We start from the raw sequence: 20,823 nt of genomic DNA, 5'->3' as shown, positions 1-20,823 counted from the left end.
ACTTACAGAACGTAACAGATAACCCCTAACGACCACATGTCGGATTCAACTCCAATTGGTTCATAATTAATAATCTCAGGGGGGATGAATTCTGGCGTGCCGAACAGGACCCGAACCGGAATACCTGGATCCAGTTTTTGGGCGAGGCTAAAAATATGAATATATACTATATTTATTTTTATGAAAAATAAAATTCATTTTCATTATCATTTTGCTTAATGATATCATGTTTGATCGTATGATAAATTGTTGTTTGTATAATATTTATTATTGATGATTCTAATAATTTTGTATATTGCTTTTAACTACAACTTTTATGTTTTTAAGGATGTGATCTGTGATTTTTACACTAAACTTTAAAGAACTCCTTAGCAATATCTATATGATTTATAAGCAATTCTTTGAAAGCTCTTTTCATCTATGTGCTTTTTATCCTAAAATATATCTTAATAGAATTTTCCTAAACAGTCGAGTTGAAGAATGATGAATGGATAACAATAATTAATAACAAATAACCAATTCCCCAGGTTTTAGATAAATTTAATTTCGTTTCTTAAACAATTTGTTCCTATTAAACAACCTTCATTAACATTGTTATTTTCCTTTAGAGGGTCAATTAATATTAATTCGTTAAAAGGGATTCATTTAAGTTCAACCAACAGGACACAGACTCAAAAGAATAAAACCATCTGATATTGTGTAGTGTTGTGTAGTGAGGTGCATATAATAAAAAAATATAGCAGTGATATGTATAAATATTATTTCGCCAGAGACTAAAATAGGGCCGATGGGTCCTCCTAGTTATATACCTAGATATATACCTATCATAAAGACAAGTTGTAGGCTGGACGGAAACGACTAGTAACAATGTAATAATTAAATAATAATTAAAAAAATTAAGCTCATTGTTGCAGTATAGCTTCGTTCCAAGACTTTATTGGTGTTATTTAAAATCACATATATTTTATATTCGATACATTAAACTTCACCAATTTGTCTACAATGTATTTCTTGAGAATTGCAGATTATATTAGACGTTGTGTAAGCTAACTTTAAAGATTTTGCAGTGTATAGATAAATGACATAGATAATAGGGATTATTTATTCAAATCAGTAAAATACATAACGACAATAAGTTATAGTTAATGAAAGAATAATAATGGTTAAACCTTACATTATATGAAAAATAACATTTATTTTTTGAGATCACTGCTTTTAATGGTATTATTAAAATTATTATTATTATTTATCTCATAGAAATTAAGAATGTTAGCTGGGAATTTCTAATTTTTCAGAACGTAATTCTCAATAAGCAGTTCTTCGAAAGCTCTCTTCAGCAATACAGTTTTTATTCTAATATCTATCTTAATAGTTTAATCTAACAGTAGGGTATAACAATAATTGTAATGCTTTACATTTCTTGGTGAGAATATCAAGGACGTCCAAATATATAGATTTTAATTAAATTTTTTCGGTTGTTTTAAACAATCTGTTTCTAATAATTTCTAATATGTTAATCAATATGGGTTCTATAGGCTTCCTCTTCTGGATACAATAGTTTCATTCCAAGGTTCTTTTGGTTAGATATGTATTAGATTTAGTATATGATTTTTTATTCACCGAATATTAATTAGCAATGTTGCATATACACTTTATTATGTAGTATTTTTACATTATATAGTATTTTTATTATTTTTACTTTTTATTTTAAATATTTTGGGTTCAAAGTATATAACTAAATTATGATTGTTAATCAGGTTATATAATTTACATAACTTCAATTAAAAATGTACTATAAGATTTCTGGTTATCACTATTCTACTAAAATCCAATATAATAACCTTCACCTAAATATTATTATTTTATATTATTAGGAAAAATAAACGGTTCGTTAAGATTTCTGTGGTTTTTACATCTCTGTGTTCTCTGAGGTCACTAGTTATTTTGGGAATATTATTTCATATTTCAGTTTGGTTAAGGCCTGGTTACTTAAAAATTGATTTAAATTCAACTTACCCAAAATCAATGATTTTGATTTCGTGTGATGTTCTAGTATGACACATGATGTTCTCAGGCTTTAGGTCCAGATGAACGACGCTTTGTGAGTGCATGTACGCTACGCCCTCGCAAATTTGTCGCATGAACAAGATGCAGTCCTTTTCTGTGAGTGTAAAGTCATCAGCCACTACCCTCTCGAACAGTTCACCACCCGAAATACTGCAAATATATAATTTAGTTCTCTATTATTAGCTTTGGTTGTTTGATCACTCACTATTCCATCACCATGACCATTTGCTTTGCGTGTTCGAAAGCTGCCGCGAGCTGGAGCAACTTCTGGTGTCGGAGTAGATTCATAATTTTGATCTCTTCTTGTACCTGCAAGGGAGGAAGATATAGTTTCGAAGCAAAATCGACGGAGATAAAATACCTTGTCTTTATCCTTTTGGGTCCTGCATCGGATGAATTTGGCGGCCAATTTTTGATTTGTTGTTTTGTCGATAACCTTGTGCACCACTCCGAATCTACCCTTACCCAATTCCTCTTGGACGTCATATCGGGGCTTGAATTCTACACCGGGTTCAGTTACCACTAATCTGTGCTCGAATGAAGACGATTCATCTGTAAAAATAACTAGAATTAATATCAGAAGAACTGACTAAAAATGTAAACTTGGTGAAAATATTAAGTCGCTCTAAAATGATACCAACAAATATAGTGGTAAAATATATAGGGTAGAAATATATAGGTCAAAGGAAATAAAGTGTTTAATACATTAACTGTTTATAACAAATTGATAAATTTCGGCAGATGTCGGCCACTATTTTGTTACACTACATTACAAATTAATTTATTACTACTGTTCTGAGTATGGTATAAATATATCATGTATTTGCCAAATTAAAGTAAAATTATAAGCTGTGTAAGACCGCCATTTCAGATCTCCATGTGGGAAACTCATCAAACAGTAGTTCTGAAGAAATTATTATTAGCATATGACATATAATGTTTTAATTGAGTGTTGAATTATCTGCTACTTCTATCTGGCTTGAAGAACCATGCTGATTCGATATCTGCTCCTTCTATCCGGTTAGAAGGGCCATGTTGAATTCCTTCTTTAATTCATTAAATAATTTTCGGAACGCTGGTTCAATAAGGCCAAAAATAAGCTGTTCTTAGAGATGTTAGTGATTCATGAAACTGACATCAATTCGAACTCGACAGAATTAATAATAACTTATATTACTTAACATATGTATACAGTTACAATACAATTCAATACTATAAAATACACGAACTATCTTCGATCATAAGATATTATATAAATAGTACACATCCTGAACATCATGCACATCCTGAACATTGGGGATAGTGGGTGGCTACGATTCGTGAAAATTCAAACGCTGACATAATCTATCATCTTGACAATAATAACTTTACAGTATATTAAAAAGGAAAATTCATGAGTTTATTAAACCTCGTATCTATAGGAAGCAAATATTTCTAAGAAAATTAGTGAAAACAAAGAAAACTAAAACTAAACAATCATCATTGTTAGATTATTTACTACGATGTTTAAACACTGATAATGTTCATTGACACTTTTAAAGTACAATAAATAATGTTAATGTTACTATTATCCCATAAAGTGCAATGCTAAGTACCTTAGGATGAATGTTGACGTAAAATTTGATTGCAAGGAACATGTTCTATGAAATATTAACAAAATAAAAATCCTAAGAAATATACTATAAGAAGAATTACTTATACCTTCAGATTTCAACTGTCATAGAAGAAATTGAGACATTAAGACATGTAAACATCGAAATGCTGTAACTCTTGGATAACAACGAACTATGTACATTCAAGAGAACCAAACGTGTGATGAAGAATTGTCATTGTGATCAATAGTTTCTGTGTAACTAAGGATCGACATTTTTATTGGTTGTCAGATGTTTATGGGTGCGTTTGGGAATTTAGTTTGTGACTAAAAATGCTGAATACTGATTAAAACTATCGGCCACTATTATCTAATCGCGAGTAGAATGTATAATGTATTAAACATTGAAGAGTTTCGGCACCGACTGTTTAATATCATAGTGCTTTTTATATTTCATACTAGCGACCCGCCCCGGCTTCGCACGGGTGTAATGCTGATACTAAATTAAATACACTACAGAAAAAATATGAACGTTGTATATAAAAACATAGCGGCCCGCTCCGACTTTGCACGGGCATAAAATATATATGCCTATGTCACTCAATGAAAACATGATTAAAATCGATCCAGTATTTTTGGTTCATTCATTACTGCCCTTGGCCTGCACGCATTAAATTTGGAGTAAAACAATTCCTCTTCCCCTATACTTACTATGAAGATTTCCTGCTATCTTTGGAATATCTAAATTCATACAATTTTTATTACATTACACATTTTTAAACGCAAATTTTAAATTTGTAATATCTCCGAAAATATTTGTTTAATTTACATGCTGTTAGGAACCATATTGATCTATATTAATTGCACACTGTATTTAAGGTACTTAATTCGATAAGGATTAATGCCGTATTGCTTAAAATAGCTTCGTAAATAAGCCATTTTCTCATGTAAAAAGTAAACAATAAAAATGGTTAATGTGGGTTATCCCTAAAAGATAAACATACACTATCGCGGACTTTTTTGTAGACCTTTTTATGGTGTACAATACTGTAGTACATTAATTTGATCTAACTCGTAGGGTTAGGCAGCGTTTTTGCTAATTGCTAAATAAGCCTAAAAAAATAGGTTAATTTACGACATCACGTTAGAAACCTCTAAAATTAGCAATGTTGCCTTAGTATATTATGCATGTATTATATATATAAACCTTCCTCTTGAATCACTCTATCTATTGAAAAAAACCGCATCAAAATCCGTTGCGTAGTTTTAAAGATTTAAGCGCACATAGGGATATAGGGACAGAAAAGGCGACTTTGTTTTATACTATGTAGTGATAAGTGTAGGTATTTTATAGATCGATTCTATATCGTGAAAATCAAGTAAAAAAATATGACATATATGCCAAATATGATATAATTTTTTGCCAACGTTAATTTTGAATCGTATTCTAATTACGATCGAGTAATAATATACCAAGAATAGAGTTGAAATATGTAGTGATTGTTTATGTGCATATGTAAATGTATTTCACATTTATTATTATTTAGTCACAAGTTTAGTGAGGGAAAACTTGCTTTGATTTTGATATTAACGATGTCAAGGAGAAGACGATCTGACTTACGTCGTCGAAATCAATCAAATGTGTAATGAGTTACCTTATGTGTACAGCGCATTGGTGATTAGCAAGAGGCAACAAATTATAATAATCATATTGGTATATTGCAATTGCATTCGATAACGACTATAAACGAAGTAGATATGCTTAGAAAGCAATGAATGTAATGCAATGATTATGTGTTCAAAACACAACAAGAGCGAGCACGTAGAATGACATATATTTAAGGCATTAAAATACAGCGGTGAATTTGTTGTGTTATGTTGTGCCGGCGAAAAAGTAAAATTGTCACCATTGGTTCGGCCACCAAATCTATTACGTTAGTTTTTGGAGTAGGAAATGCTTCTAACCACCTCTTATAACACCTACCATTAAGCACGCGTGAAGGTTTAATTAACCGATAATCGACGAAGTGGCTATTGTTATTGTCGGAGATAGATGAACACTCTCAAGATAGATTTAGGCGATACGATCATCCGGTCACCCACTTATGTATTAGGCCTATACTTTAAAATTATCAAAGGATTTACAATAGATGGTGTTACTGTATGTTAAATCGCATTGAGTACATACATTTCTAACGGATAAATCGAATTTTTATTTTTTTTCATCGTATAGTTACTGGTGATGAAAACTGCATCTATTACGATAATCCAAAGGGAAATAAAATCATGGGGTGGGTGCACCTGGTTATGCATCAATATCAATGGTAAAACAAGAATACCATGGCTCCAAGCTAATGTTCTGTGATTGGTGGGATCAGCTTGATGCGGTATACTATGAGCTGCTAAAAGATAATAAAAATGTCAATGTTATTTCTTAACATAAAAAGGTGCGACAACATGTTGCAAAACCCGGTGAAAACATACTTGAAAACATTAAAATGGGAAGTGCTACCCCACCGCTGTATTCTCCAGACCTTGCTCCTTCTGGTTATTACTTGTTCCGACAGATGGGTTGTGACCGGTGTTAGCAGAGCTTTACTTCTTATGAAGATACGAAAAAAATGCCCCAGTGATGGAGAACCTCAAAAGGTATATCGATCTTTCGAAATGGTGTCGGTAAATTGAAAGATGAGAAAAAGTAACGGCTATCGATGGACAACACTTGGAATAAAATACAACGTACCCGTTTTTCACAATAAAGCTTTAAATTATAGACCTAATATATAATAATAGATGCAATTTTTAATTAGAATATATTTTCAAATGTCCCTGTTTTTTTACCCCTTTTACTTGGAAGAAGATGTTAAACTCACTTGCAATATTGTTAAGAACTTGACACCACAGGCCATAAATGGCAAACATTATTGCACACTTTTTCATAATGTACACCAGTTTTCCCAATACATTATTGAATATACAAAAATAGCAATCGAAATTAATTTACAGTCTTTATATTCGGCACGAAACATTTATCCATATCGAGAATCACAGCCAAGGCTATTAACGATCTATGTGAAAAGTAATAATACCAAAAAAACAATATAAAGTTTCTATTAACGTCAATTTTTTCAGACCATCAGAAGGACACGATTCTATTTTCGATCTTTTCATCTATGAAACAATCAGAAAAATCAACGAACAATATTGGAAAGAAGATAATAGTATTGTCGGAATAGGCCATCTAAAATAAAAATAATTTTCCAAATAATTTTAAAAGGAAACGACACTCACCTCAAATTCATGAAAACCTACATGGAAAACTAAGTATGTATTGACTACGTTTACAATCATTAATTTTAATGACATTAATTTCATCTGTCTACGATTATTTATGACTATACCATGTCAAGCTGACCAGCCAAATAACATTAAATAAGTGGCACTCAAAGTCAATTTTAGCTTTACTTTTTGGTATAGCATCACGTTAGACAAAAGCAAAACACATTAGAACTAGAATAAAACAACTATACTGGTTAGTCGGAAGATACAAAAATTCAAATCAACTAGTCATACAACGCTGTCAAAACGAGCTTCTTCGATTGATTACCAATGCCTATCGCTATGTAACCAATGAAGAACTGCACGATGACTTGGAAATCAAATGTATTTGCGAAGGTATCCAAGATTTCGCCTTGAAACACGAAAGAAGATTACTAAATCATACTAACGTGGAAGTAATAAAACTGCAGGACAGCACGCAAGATGTCAGGAGATTGAAGCGAACAAAACCATACGAACTTATATAAAATGTATATATTTAGTGTAAACTATAGCTATAAGTCAATAATTAATAAATAATTATAATTTTATAATTGAGGAATACATACTGATGTATTTTCTCGTACTCGACTTGCTTGTTAATTAATCCGAGTACATAGGAAAAGTAGTAATAAATTAATTGTAAATTAAGATTGTACTAAGCGTATCGAATAAAGATGTTATAAAAAAAACTTTTTGGTATAATATAGTAAAAAAAATAGATGCTTTTCCCACTAATGGCCGCGCCATAAAAATTCAAAAGCATAAGCAATTTCAATAAAAAAAATAACTAGTCTTGTTAGTGATTCAACAATTGTCCAATAATTTATTCATAATAATAATTTCATAAAAGACGTAGTATGGAGTTTCGACAAGACAACGAAACACTTTATTTTGTAATCTCTGAAAGATGGTTAAGTTCATAAAAAAATAAGACATAGAAGGGAAACTTAATTGGGGGGCCACGTGACCATACTCATATACGTTTCGTAACCACCAGAGGGCCGAAGGTGTAAAAACAAAAAACTGACAGATTTATTAATTTTGGATTGCAATTTGATAAGATATCTTTGATAAATTTTGTTGATTTGTTAATTTTTTGTATCATTTTAACGAAATTTGTTTTTAAAACGTCATTTTAATAGCATTTACGATACAAATTATTGTTTAAAGGTAAAAAAGATATAAACATGTTATATTTCATGATGTGAAGCTTCTCTTCTATGTTTAAAATGGCGTGCCAAGGATTCTGCTCTAGCTCAGAAACGACAGGCTCTTACATAAATATATGAAGGTTTGTTTTTTGCATTTCAGGCCCGACGAATCCAAATGTAGAAGACTGTTGGTTAGCTAAGCTTCATTAGTTGATGTACATAATTGAATTTAAAAATATAACATGTGCTTATTCAAAGATTCTTTACCATAACCCATCAAGATTGAAAATATGGTCATCTAAGTTCAATATTGGGATTAGCAGAAGGTGTTCAGTCCACATTAGAATCTTCAAAAATAATTATTTGATGGCTTGGTGGCGCAGTGGTAAAGGCTATGAGACGGTTCTCCTACTGCTGCGATAGCCGCAGGTTCGCATCCGCTGGGACATGGTCGTAAATTTATGTAAAATCCGACAAGGAAAGTGATTGCAGTCACGCCAGTAACCAGGCTGGATAAGACCGGATGTCTTCTGGGATGATTTCTAAAGTTGGTCCAGTCCAGATAAAAAAATAGTTGGTAAAAGGAGACTTTAAAATATATGTATAAAAAAATTATTTGAAAATTATAAAATGTGTTTTTCCACATAATATTTTGAAACATACGAATCTGCGCTTTCAACTGCAGGCAGATAGGAAGCAGCCAGTAAGACCAAAAAGACCAAGAACTTATACCAAGACTAAGTACATATGTGGTGATAATAATTAAGTAATGTTTGTTTTGATGGATGAGAAAGGTCACTAGAATTTGAAAAGGTAAATGTAGAAATAGAAAAAAATTTAATACTATTAATAATGAATGATATGATTTACATATGTTATAACACATGGGCTGAAAAGTTTCGAGCGTAACAAAGAAAACGCGTTTTTTTGTTAAAAATGGCTTTATTCATCAACGTAATTTCCATTAAGAACCACACAATCATTCCAGCCCCGCTCTAACATTTTAATACCATTTTTGTTGAACGATTTATCTTTTACCTTAAAATGGGCTTGTCACCAGTTGCTGTCCGCTGAGATGACGATCGTTTTGATTCCGGAGTGAAGTGATGGATCCACTGTCACATCTCGACGCAAAAATTCCGATTTGTTAAATTTAAACATGACCAAACACTGTTTAGACTCATCCACACGTTCTTGTTTTTGGTCAAACACTTTAAACAGAGCTTCTTCATGCAATGTAAAATCAACACGTCCTTTTGTTATGTTTACGATGTTAGCTAACTCATGCAAATTCACTTTTTGATGAGTTAAACCGATTTTGTGGATTTTTTATGTTTTCTGGTATTATCACCTCATTTGGACGTCCACTGCGTTCTGCACCATCGGTGTCTTTAGGACCACGTTTGAAGTCAGCAAACCAACGTTTTATTGTTGCTTATATATATATATATATATATATATATATAAATACCTTATAACACTCCTTATAACACTTTTCTAGACATTGCTTTGCTCGAACGGTATTTTTTCACATCAAGAAGCGATGGAAAATTAAAATACGAAAATGTTTTCGATCCATTGTTTTCAAAATAACAAAAATCATGTCACTCTTAGCACAATAACTCACAAACTTATAAGCAAAATATTATAAAATTTTAACAGCTTTCTTTCGAAGATTAGTACTAACTGAAAAAGAGGTGAATCGAATAAAACTAGCGCCATCTAAGTGTTAGGCCCGGGAGTTTTCAGGCCATGTGTTATTTAATGTATGAAAGAATACTATACTCCTATAGTATATATATATATAATAAATATCCTATACTCCCCTGTATTTTATATTCCCATTTATAATTATATTTTATTATTTTTAGTATTTTATATTTTATTTAAATGTTACATAGTATTTATGTTTTTATTATTATGTATATATTTTAAAAAAATGAATTAGAATATATATTTTAAATTTCTAAATAAATATTCTCACTTGTCGAGCTCTTTCTTAGTACCGAAAAGAATAATTTAGTTACTAGGATTGACTTAGACTCATTAGTAAGATTTTCATGACTTTACCCGCACATGAGTTCACACTTTTTCACCATAAATTGTTGAATATACAAAAAAATCATTCGAAATCAATTCCCAATCCTTATATTTGGTACGAAACGTTTACCCAAAACGAGAATCATAGCCAAGGCTACAAACATAGATCAAGGGAAAACTAAATAATACCAAAACAATAATAAAAAGTTCCTATTAACGCCAAGTTTTGTAGGCCATCAGACATACACGAATCTATTTTCGATCTTTTCAGCTATCAAACAATCAGAAAAAAAACAATGTACGATATTGGATAGAAAATAGTATCGTTGGAATAGGAAATAATTTATAGGAATGCTAACTTACCGACCATTTGTTGTAACTAATTTTCGACAATTCTATATCGGTCGCGTTACCTGAGCGTTGAATTATTAACATGCATTACCGTTCTAAATAAGGTACGTTTGATGATAAAGCGTAATAAAAACGTACAAAACCTGCTTTGGGTTCAAGGACACCGGTGCGCACAATACGAAATACGAATTATTTTGTTTAGTTTTCCAGGTACGACGATGTGTTCGTTACATTGTAAAACTATACCGTTCCGCCATGTAGAGATGATGATGTTGGTTGTGTTCGGACGTATCGCGGCTATGTAAATTTACTGTCTTCATATTTTATATATGATCACATGATCTAAAATTCTATAGGTTGATATACGTTTAAATGTATATAATTAGATTCGAATTTGATATTCTAAAATAAAGCCATCATTAGAAGTATGAATTAATTTTGAAGTTTTTTAAAATGTGAAGATTTCCTACTCATATTTTGAAAAAATATATTTTTTTGTTATATTTTTAAGTATCCTTTTTAATAACAAGGAATTTATCTGGACTAGTCCTACTGGTTAAAGTGGGTAACGGTCTTCGGCATTAAGCTTAACCACTATCGAGTGACCATGTCAGAAGACTTAGATTATTGCAAGCCTGTTTACCAACGTGACTTTGATGTCTCTCCTTGTCGGATTTTACACTCTTGACTATGGACAATCACAAAAATTTATTTAACAGGTCTTTTTTGCAAAATTAGTTTTTTTTATTCAACACCATTCCCTTCAAGGGTGACATACTGATTATAGCGACCCTCCAACTTTTCGATGCCATTTTTGTAGTACGATTTGTACTTTGCTTCAAAATAGGCCTCATTTTTGGTGACCATCTCTTCATTCGACAAAAATTTCTTCCCAGCGAGCATTCTCTTGAGATCTGAGAACCGGAAATAATCGCTGGAGGCCAGATCTGGAGAATACGGTGGATGGAAGCAATTCGAGGCCCAATTCATGGATTTTTACCATCGTCTTCATTGACTTGTCACACGGTGCATTGTCTTGGTGAAGCAGCACTTTCTTTTCTTCAAATGCGGCCGTTTTTCGGCTATTTCTTCCTTCAAACGGTCCAATAAAGCTATGTAATAGTCGCTGTTGATGGTTCTTCCTTTTTCAAGGTAGCCAATAAAATTTATTCCATGCGCATCACAAAAATACAAACGCTATAACCTTGCCATGTGACTGTTGCGCTTCCCCATGCTTTGGAGCGGTTTCATCGTGTGCATTCCACTCGGATGACTGTCGATTGGACTTCGGAGTGAAATGATGGAGCCATGTTTCATCCATTGTCACATATCAATTCAAAAACTCGGGTTTATTACGCTTGATCATCTTCAAACACTGCTCTGAATCATCAACTCGTCGTTGTCACCATCAACCCTCTTTGCACGGAGCTTCCTCATACCCAAATATTCGTGAATGATATGATGTACACGTTCAGTTGATATCTTTAGAGTGTCTGCTATTTCATTCAGTTTCAATTTACGGTCATTCAAAATAATTTTGTGAATTTTTTAAATGCTTTCGTCGGTAACAACCTCTTTTAGGCGTCCATTGCGTTCACCGGCCTCGGTGGTCATTTCACCACGTCTAAACTTAGCATACCAATCCTTGATGGTTGATTTTCCTGGGTAGTGTCCGGAAATTTGGTATCAAGCCAAGTTTTTATCAACAGGCTAAAATTCCTTTTCATCCATTTTTTTCACAATAACAAATGTTGCTTCACTCAAAATGCTACAATTCACAAATCAATGATCCGACAGCTGTCAAATTTATACACGCATCTTTTTAGGGTTAAGGCTAACTAAAAATCATGTGGATTTAATTCTAGTAGCACCATCTATGTGTCAGGGCGGGGACTTTTCAATTGACCTGTTATTTAAGTCTCCTTTTTACTAACAAAGAATTTATCTGGACTAGTCCTACTGGTTAAAGTGGGTAACGGTCTTCGGCATTGAGATTAACCACTATCGAGTGACCATCTAAGAGACCATCTTAGAAGATCAAGATTATTGTCAGCCTATTTACCAACGTGACTTTGATGTTTTTCCTTGTCGGATTTTACACTCTTGACTATGGAAAATCACAAAACTTTATTTAGAACATTTCTGTCCTGTCCTCGTAAACACCGATACTGCCAAGCAGGCAATATAACATATTGAGAGTATATTAGCAAAGGAAGTCAAAATATTAAATATTTATGAAGTTTTCGGATGTTATCACAACAGTTTTGAATAACTCTCTTATTTCATGATAAAATTTGTGACGCAGAAAAGAGAATCTGCTTCATACTCCAAAAGATACAAAACAATTTGGGGAAAAGAGAATTTGACTGATAAGTTATCAAGTGCTGGCTTGTATTGTCTAATATATCTATTAAAGTCGCTGGCTTTGACATTTATCTATATAAACAAATAGTTTTGAGATACAAAAATCTATAAAAACAATCTGGCGGACCTGAGAATTCTCAATTTTCAATTTTCGATGAATCTGCGGCTGCCCTTTTCGAAAGTAAAAGAGCAAAATATGATGAAAAAGATCTTCCGGAATTTCAAATTTCAAGACGGGATAACTTATAAAGTAAATAAACAAATCATGCTATCAGTATCAGTATATCAGTAAAATAAAGCTATGGTATGGCTTCATTGAATCAGTATGACTACGGTTAGGTATGGTTTTAAAACATTTATTTAGGAAAAAACCGAAATTTTTTTTTACCCAGCCTAATAGTGCACTGTCGTCATTGGTCGAGAAATTGAGTATGACAATTAGAAACAATTGTCCTGTCAACGAATGACGAAATAACCACATTTCTTTTGACAAATGTACATATCTAAATATAAATTTGTTTATTTATGTAACATATTTCATATTAAACATAATTTGGTCTTAAAATAGAAATAGTTCGAACCCTAAATAACCGCATATAATGAAATAGCGCCATATTAATCAATATATTTACGTCACGCGATACGTAAAATTTTCCGTTGTGGTTTTTCTGGAATCATTTGTTTATTATTAATAAACGATATATTGTTGACGGAGTGAATCGACTTGCGACCTACAAAGTAAACCATAAAAACTCGCTTTCTATTGTCCGTCCAACCTTCGTTTCAATTTCAGTTATGATGGAAAATTGCAAATTAAGTCACATAACATTTCTTAATAATATGCTGTTTATTATATAGTAACTGCGTCAAGCGTTACAGGGACACAATCTCATTGAATATAAAAAGAAGCAGTGCACGTCTCTAATATGTTTAATTTCACAAGAAAATTATTTCATTACCTGCGTAGAAAACGAATAATTTCAGGAATTGTTTTGTGTGCGGGAACTGTCTCGGAAGAGCAGGAGGGCGTAGAAGGGACAAAAATGAAGGAATTACATAATATACTGAGAAAACTGAAGAATCGAAAATTACATTGCCAAATGTTTAGAAAATGGGGTAAAAAGTGTCTAGAATATCACTGAAATATACAATAGAGTATGGAAAGAATGAATTTCATAAGAAGGTAAATGGTACTCATTATTATAGTACATAAAAAGACTGACAAAAGGGATTGCTAGATTGGAGAAAGTTTAATATGCACCGCTACGAAAAACATTTCATTCATAAAAAGGCTTTTGGCAGAGTAATTGTAAAATAAACATAATATTATGGATTATACTGGAATAGGAGGAAGTGAGAAAATTATAACAGTGATTCAAGAAATATTCAGGACAAATACAAATGCAGTAATTACAGACAATAAGGAAACAACCACCTTCATAATGTACACAGGGTTAAGACAAGAAGAAACTCTAAGTCAAGATTGCTAATAGCATTTATGGATGAAATAATAATGGAAAAGTTAAAATGTTGGAATGGTCTTTCGCTGACGATGTACTGATAACAACTGAAGAGTCCAGGTTACCTACAGAAAACCCTAAGCAGATGGAACACGGTACTTAGAGAATATGAAATGATAGTGAATAAAACAATACAAAATTTATGGTAATGGGAGATTCATAAGAAGTAATGGAGTCAAGAAAAGAAAGTTAACGGCAGAATTGGAAAATTACTATTAATTTACACTTCGCAGTTAATAGCAAAGTTCATTAATAAAAAAGAGATACCAAAAAAACAAAAATGGAAATATATTAAACAATATTTAACAATAAACAATCAATTAAAATGTTCGGCTGTGAGAGATGGGTAATGTAAAAAAGAAAGAAGAACGATAAGAAAAGAAAAGAAGACAGGTGGATGTTGGATTAGCAATCATTCCGCATGTTACTAAACGTATTCCTAGTTGCTCGGGCAAAACTATCGCAAGTGATTCTGTAAGCCACCACAAAAGGTGGATTGAACGTGCTCAAAAACCTCTAGCCATAAGATATTTTAATTATAAAACAATCAAAATTTTAATTACATCCATAGTCCGTGGTTTCCCAAGACAAGCAGGTGGACTGAAGTTGCGGTGAACTAACGTAATATATAGATACTATATATTGGATAGAACCTTACGGTTTAGGGCGTTGATGTGCGGATTGTAATAGTTTAGATTCTTAGCTGTAGACTATTGGAATTTCGATTAACCAACACTTGAGAAGACATTCCATATAGGGAAATTGTGGTAGAACATTATAATTTAGAAGATTAACAAAGGAAAACTGATAGTTTGTACTAAACTAACAGTTGATAGTAGTTAAAATAATACTGTAAATAGATAAATAGGTTTAGGTAGGTATTAAGCTAAATTGTGTCTATATGAAAGAATATAAAATACGTGTAGTAGATAGGTTAAATAAGGTTTACTTTATTTAGTATACAAGGATTATTATGTACATATTTTATTTGAAAAATTTTTTTTGGTGTTAAAGATCTAAGTTTGACTACTTTTTAATTTTAAGTGAGTTCCTTATTTATCTTTTGAAGTCGGTTCAATTTTTTTGTTAAAAATATCAATCAATAAATTATGCAGTTACTTTATTTAATATTAAAATGGGTAGACCAAATAAAGGTGCAGCCCGTATGAGGAAAAATAGGAATAAAAAACAATGATTGAAAATAATAACGCTTCAGGTTCCGTAGTCCGCTACCTATTCTAGGTGGTTTGAATATTCTAACTAAACAACAACAAAAAGTTGTTGTCTACGTCTGGAATCGAATCTGCGATCTCGGTTTGAGAGCTAAACGCTTTAACCATTACACCATAGAAGCAGTTGTCTACAATATTTCTTAAGAGGTCTTATACGTTATAGTTAGTGCTTAAAAAGCAAACTAAATGGCTTTTGCACTGAACGACTTCCGATTTTGCATCACATCAACTCAGCAATAACATTATTCATAATAAATGTCTGATTATTTTAGATAAAAACTATGTGAAAACTTTGTACATACTAAAAGCCTTTGAAATTTGAGCGTTTCCTCGATTCCCTCCCTTCCTCCCAACAGTTCCTGATTTGGTTCCAGGGGGATCACCACGGAAGTGCACTTTTTCGAATAAACGAAGAATTTTGAAAAACGGTGCATAATTTACGGAGAAATCGACGAACATATATTAAAAAAATATATACAGCTGAACATAGAACCTCCTCCTTTTTCGAAATCGTTTGAAAATAGATGTCGTCGAGGGGTCTTTAACTGTTTTTACACTCAGAGTCGTTTTGTACCGTTCAAACAAACTAAACAAAAACGACAAACAAACATGGATATGAACAATTAATAAAAAACTTACTATGTTCTTCCAGTTGAACGATTCCTGATTCGTGACTGGGTTTGCTGGTGCCATGAACGTTGGTGGCTCTCACCCTGAAGACATATCGTCCTCCGGGTTGCAATCCACCGACTGGATAGCTTAAGTAGGTGCAATCGTCGATGGCCGTTGACCAGATATCGCTGCCGAATAGTGAGTACTCCACCACGTAGCCTGTGACTTTCTTGCCTCCGTCGTAGGGCGAACTGCTCCAAGCTACGATGACTGTGTCAGGAAAGGCGGTGATTGTGGGTATTCCGCTCGGTGGATCTGGTGGACCTGATAAAAAAATCCTATGTAATTATTGCGAAAAATTAATTATACATTTTATAGGAAACTTTATCATCTTTATATGCTTTTGAGTTTTACTTGTACATGCCCACTTTTTTCCTTACTGCGTTATTGCTTTGATATAATAAATTGTGAGATATATAATAGAGGTACCAATACATGTATTTTCATAATTTTTACACTTGAAAAAGGCATTTATCAAGTTTAAAAACATATATATATATATATATATATATATATATATATATATATATATATATATATATTTTTTTTTTTTTTTTTTTTCATTTTCATCATTTTTTACTACTTTTTTCATCTTTCTGAGATGCCATTGTTGATATTGTATGATTTTTTGTTTTTTGATATTCATTTTACTATGTTTCAAATGAAGCGATACAACGCGATATTCCTCTAGAACCTATAACGAGTGTAATTCAACGTGTTTGTGTGAAGTACTTCGAAAGAGTGTCAGTTCATCTCAATGTACTCGCTAATCAGCTAAATATGCGACGTGATAGTGAAGTGCGTGGATTGAAATGTTTAACGCCATATAAATAAACGTAAGAAATACTTATTGCCTAATGGGCAGATTTTTTTAAAAATATATTTTAAAGTCTCCTTTTACCAACTATGGGTTTATCTGGACTGGGCCTAAAGTTTAACGTGGGCTCCGAACCACGGTCCTCAGTATAAGTCTAGCGACTGGAGGGTGATCAACTTCTTAGAAATCATACCAGAAGACATCCGCTCTTATCCAGCCTGGTTACTGGCGCGACTGGGATCATTTTCCTTGTCGAATTTTACACTCTTGCCTAGAACATTCACAAATTTTAAACAATCACAAACATAAATTTACGATAATGCCTCAGCAGGATTCGAACCCGCGGCTATCGCAACAGTAAGAGGACCGTCCCATTGCCTTTACCACTGCGCCACCAAGCCGACTTAATAATGGGCAGATTGTGGAACCACTAAGAGTAATAAAAAAATTCTGACAATATAGTATCGAATATTGTCGAATACCATGTTGAATCCTGAGTGTGGCAGAAATTCACATTCGAGTTACAATAGCGTATGGCTCGTAATCGTTGGGGTGTTGGCCACAAAAAAAAATGTATCGATATTTCAATATATCGATATTAAAAAAAATATCGATATTTCTTTCGGAAAATATCAATCATCATATCATACATCATCTAGCGATATTTTTTCTGCATCCCTCTCTCACCTCGCCTTTTTGTAATAATAGGTTATTGAGTTTATTTAAATGGCGTCTATGTCTTGTAATACAATAGATCTTGCTTATCCCACTATATGCATATAAAGATTTTAGAACTACATATAGAATATAAAGTATTTCAAAATGTACGGATAATTTAAAATGGGTAAAAAATATAGTTATTATTAAAAAAATTGTTTACAGTAGATTGGATTAGGTTAAGTATGGAATATCACTTTGGAAATATAGTTTTTACAGCTTTGTTGGTACATATGCACCATCTAGTGGAATTTTTCTATGCCAATTATATTTTTGCCGCCAGTCCAAGGCCCGAGCTAAACGAAGATATATTGTGGAAGCATTAATTCTTTGCGGTAATTTCAACTATTAATACTGTTATCATTGCGAAATTGAACTTCATCGTTTAGGTTGTGCCTAAATTTGTGTATTTTGCCATAAAAACGTTGTTCTTTTATATAATATTCCAGTTTTACTATATCTAAACTGTCAGCTGTAAAACATAAAAATAATCATTTACATATAGTGTCGCCAAAAAAAATATAGACCCTTCACAAATTTTAATAGATATAAATATTTCTATATTATTGTTGTCTTAAATACATGTTCAAGATAAACAGAAATGTATTCATATCTGGATATTTTAACGATTAACATTAATATTATTACTAATTTTAAGGAAATTTTCTGAATTATTCGCTATAGGATTTAAATCCTGTTAGCATGTTAATTACTACAATATAGTTGTAGCAAAGTATATGGGGGCGTTGTTTTATTAAAAAAACTATATTTGCTTACGTTTAAGGAAAAAAATAATTGGGTATAATAATAGATTTTGGTAACTAGCGTTTATTCGATCATTATAGCATACCAATTTTGTTTTTAAACGAGATTGACTAATCTACCTACATGAACTTGATGAGACATTGTTTTTTAACAAATCTTAAGAAGTATAAATATATTTTAAACATTATTGTCGGCAGAAAATTTGGGAGAAATAAAAATATTCCCCAGAAGATGGGAAAAAGTAGATTGAAAATAGTTTGAAAAATTCACAATAAAACTCTAAATTTATATACAATTTCTCACAATCAATTTGGAGTTAGTGTCTTTAGTTCACACTTGGGATTATAATCAATACTTTGTTTTATCAAGGAGGAAACATTAAATAAATGAATTTACAAGTTGACATAGAAATAGTTCTAATATTCCTATTGATCACAAGATCGGAATGAAAATTTGTTAGCAGTTGTTCAAACGAAGTTCAGTTCACTTCTTAAAATATTTTACCGATTTTAATCTCAACAAAAATATATTCTCGAAGTATTTTTTAAGTTTAGGGATTAGATTAAGTAATGAATAGTGTAACGAGTGATATTTTTAGAAATAGAAATCGTCGACATAGGGGTTTGGCCAGTTTTGTAACAGATAAAAACTTTCAGAGTCGTTTTGTATCATCGCTCAAGAAATTGCCACTTCTTCTGTTTTTTATATTAATAAAATTAATCTGAATTAAATTAATTATCAATAAAAGATGAAAGGCTGACGTTGGATTAACAATAGGTCGGTAGTTACTCGAAGCGTTTCTTGGTGTAGTTAACTGGAATTTAGGCAAAAGTATCGCAGTTGCTGTGCGGTCACAAACAGTAAACTGAAGGTGCTCAAAGATCCTAGGCTATAAATTATTACAAGTAAGAAACATTCAAGTTTTGAAAGACACCCCTGGTCCATGGACTGCCAGCACATGCACATAGTTCAGGGTATAAGGCCATCAAAGGCGGGCTGAAGTTGCTGTGAGCTAATACAGTCTATTAGAATTTAGACAGAACTTTAGACAGACACTAAAACTTAGGAACTATTCCATATAGAAACAGTGATACTCAGAAGATCAACAAAGACAAACTAGTGGATGAAGGTACAGGTGATACTTACAAATAATTTTACAGCTATAAGCTGTTCAGACGAGAGAACGACTACGCATATTTCTTTGGTCGTTTCTTTAAGAGGAATGTCGATATCACACGACTGCTAACGGACCTTATTACTAAAGCTGTATATTCAAAGACGAGGTGGAGTGTTTATGTCAAGACTGGTGGTAATGTGTGAGACGCCTAGGCAGTTTTTGTTTATGTTCGAATATACTTAAATCTTCAGTGTCGTTTTGTATTGCCGTTAAACAAGTCACCGTTTCTTTCCATACAGAAAATAATATTTTAAAGTAAATTAATAGTTTTTATGTTTTAAACCTCTTCTTATTTTTAACTTATGCATATATCAGGTGTACCAGAAATTTATTACGAGTTTTTCTAAACAGATATCGATACTCTTAAGTATGCGATGTCATGATTCAACATATATATAATACATGTTATATTTTGCGAAAGTAACAACGTCATAGATTTATATCTCTTCGAAAATGTAAAATTTAGCGAGTGATTACGAGCAATGGGAAAAACCCAAAGAAGGGAAGATGGGTGAAATATGAAAAATGCTGTTTCAAAGGTATGATCAGAAGTCATTTTTTGCATCGAATAGTGACGGGTGTTAAAAAGTGGATTTATTTTGAAGATTTTAAGCCAAAAAAAAATCAAGGTTATCACCTGGCGAAGTAGGTCGATCGATTCCAAATCGTTTTGGTCACAAGATAATGACGTTTGATTCTATGTTTGGTTGGACCAGAGAGGCGTGGTGTATTACGAACTATTGAAACTTGGTGAAACAGTTAATACTGACCGCTACCGACAACAAATGATCAAAAATATATGGTTCAAATACATTGACTGAAAAACGTCCAGAATGGGCCCGAAGATATAGTAAAGTGATTTTATAGCACGATAACGCGCCATCTCATAAAGCAAAACTATAAGAATGCCTTAAAACACTTGGATGCCACATATGACTATCAACTTTTCGCATTGTGGGACAAGCGCTTGCTCACTTGAGAGCAACACTTCGTCAACTTCGAAGTTGGAAAATAGCTCGAGGAATGGTTTTGCTCAAA

The 20,823-nt window shown here is 32.3% G+C and overlaps 1 protein-coding gene across 6 annotated transcripts in view; it reads right to left on the bottom strand.

The window, feature by feature from the left end:
* The window catches only part of LOC143203428 (uncharacterized), a 242,113-nt gene that overhangs the window by 3,730 nt on the left and 217,560 nt on the right, over positions 1-20,823 (bottom strand). For all 6 annotated transcript variants that reach the window (XM_076415549.1, XM_076415553.1, XM_076415552.1 and 3 more), the window contains 5 exons: positions 16,277-16,573; positions 2,429-2,619; positions 2,273-2,376; positions 2,017-2,217; positions 7-147 (listed from right to left, as the gene is read on the bottom strand). In XM_076415549.1, the coding sequence (XP_076271664.1) occupies positions 7-147; positions 2,017-2,217; positions 2,273-2,376; positions 2,429-2,619; positions 16,277-16,573 (934 nt within the window). The remainder of the gene's footprint in view (positions 1-6; positions 148-2,016; positions 2,218-2,272; positions 2,377-2,428; positions 2,620-16,276; positions 16,574-20,823) is intronic.

This window comes from Rhynchophorus ferrugineus, unplaced genomic scaffold (assembly GCF_030347505.1).
Source record: "Rhynchophorus ferrugineus isolate W39M unplaced genomic scaffold, kcgeb_rfMv2 rfM10, whole genome shotgun sequence".
In the NCBI taxonomy this organism is placed as follows: Eukaryota; Metazoa; Arthropoda; class Insecta; order Coleoptera; family Curculionidae; genus Rhynchophorus; species Rhynchophorus ferrugineus.
The sequence above is the reverse complement of the archived record's forward strand: the minus strand, read 5'-3'. Positions and strand labels throughout refer to the sequence as shown.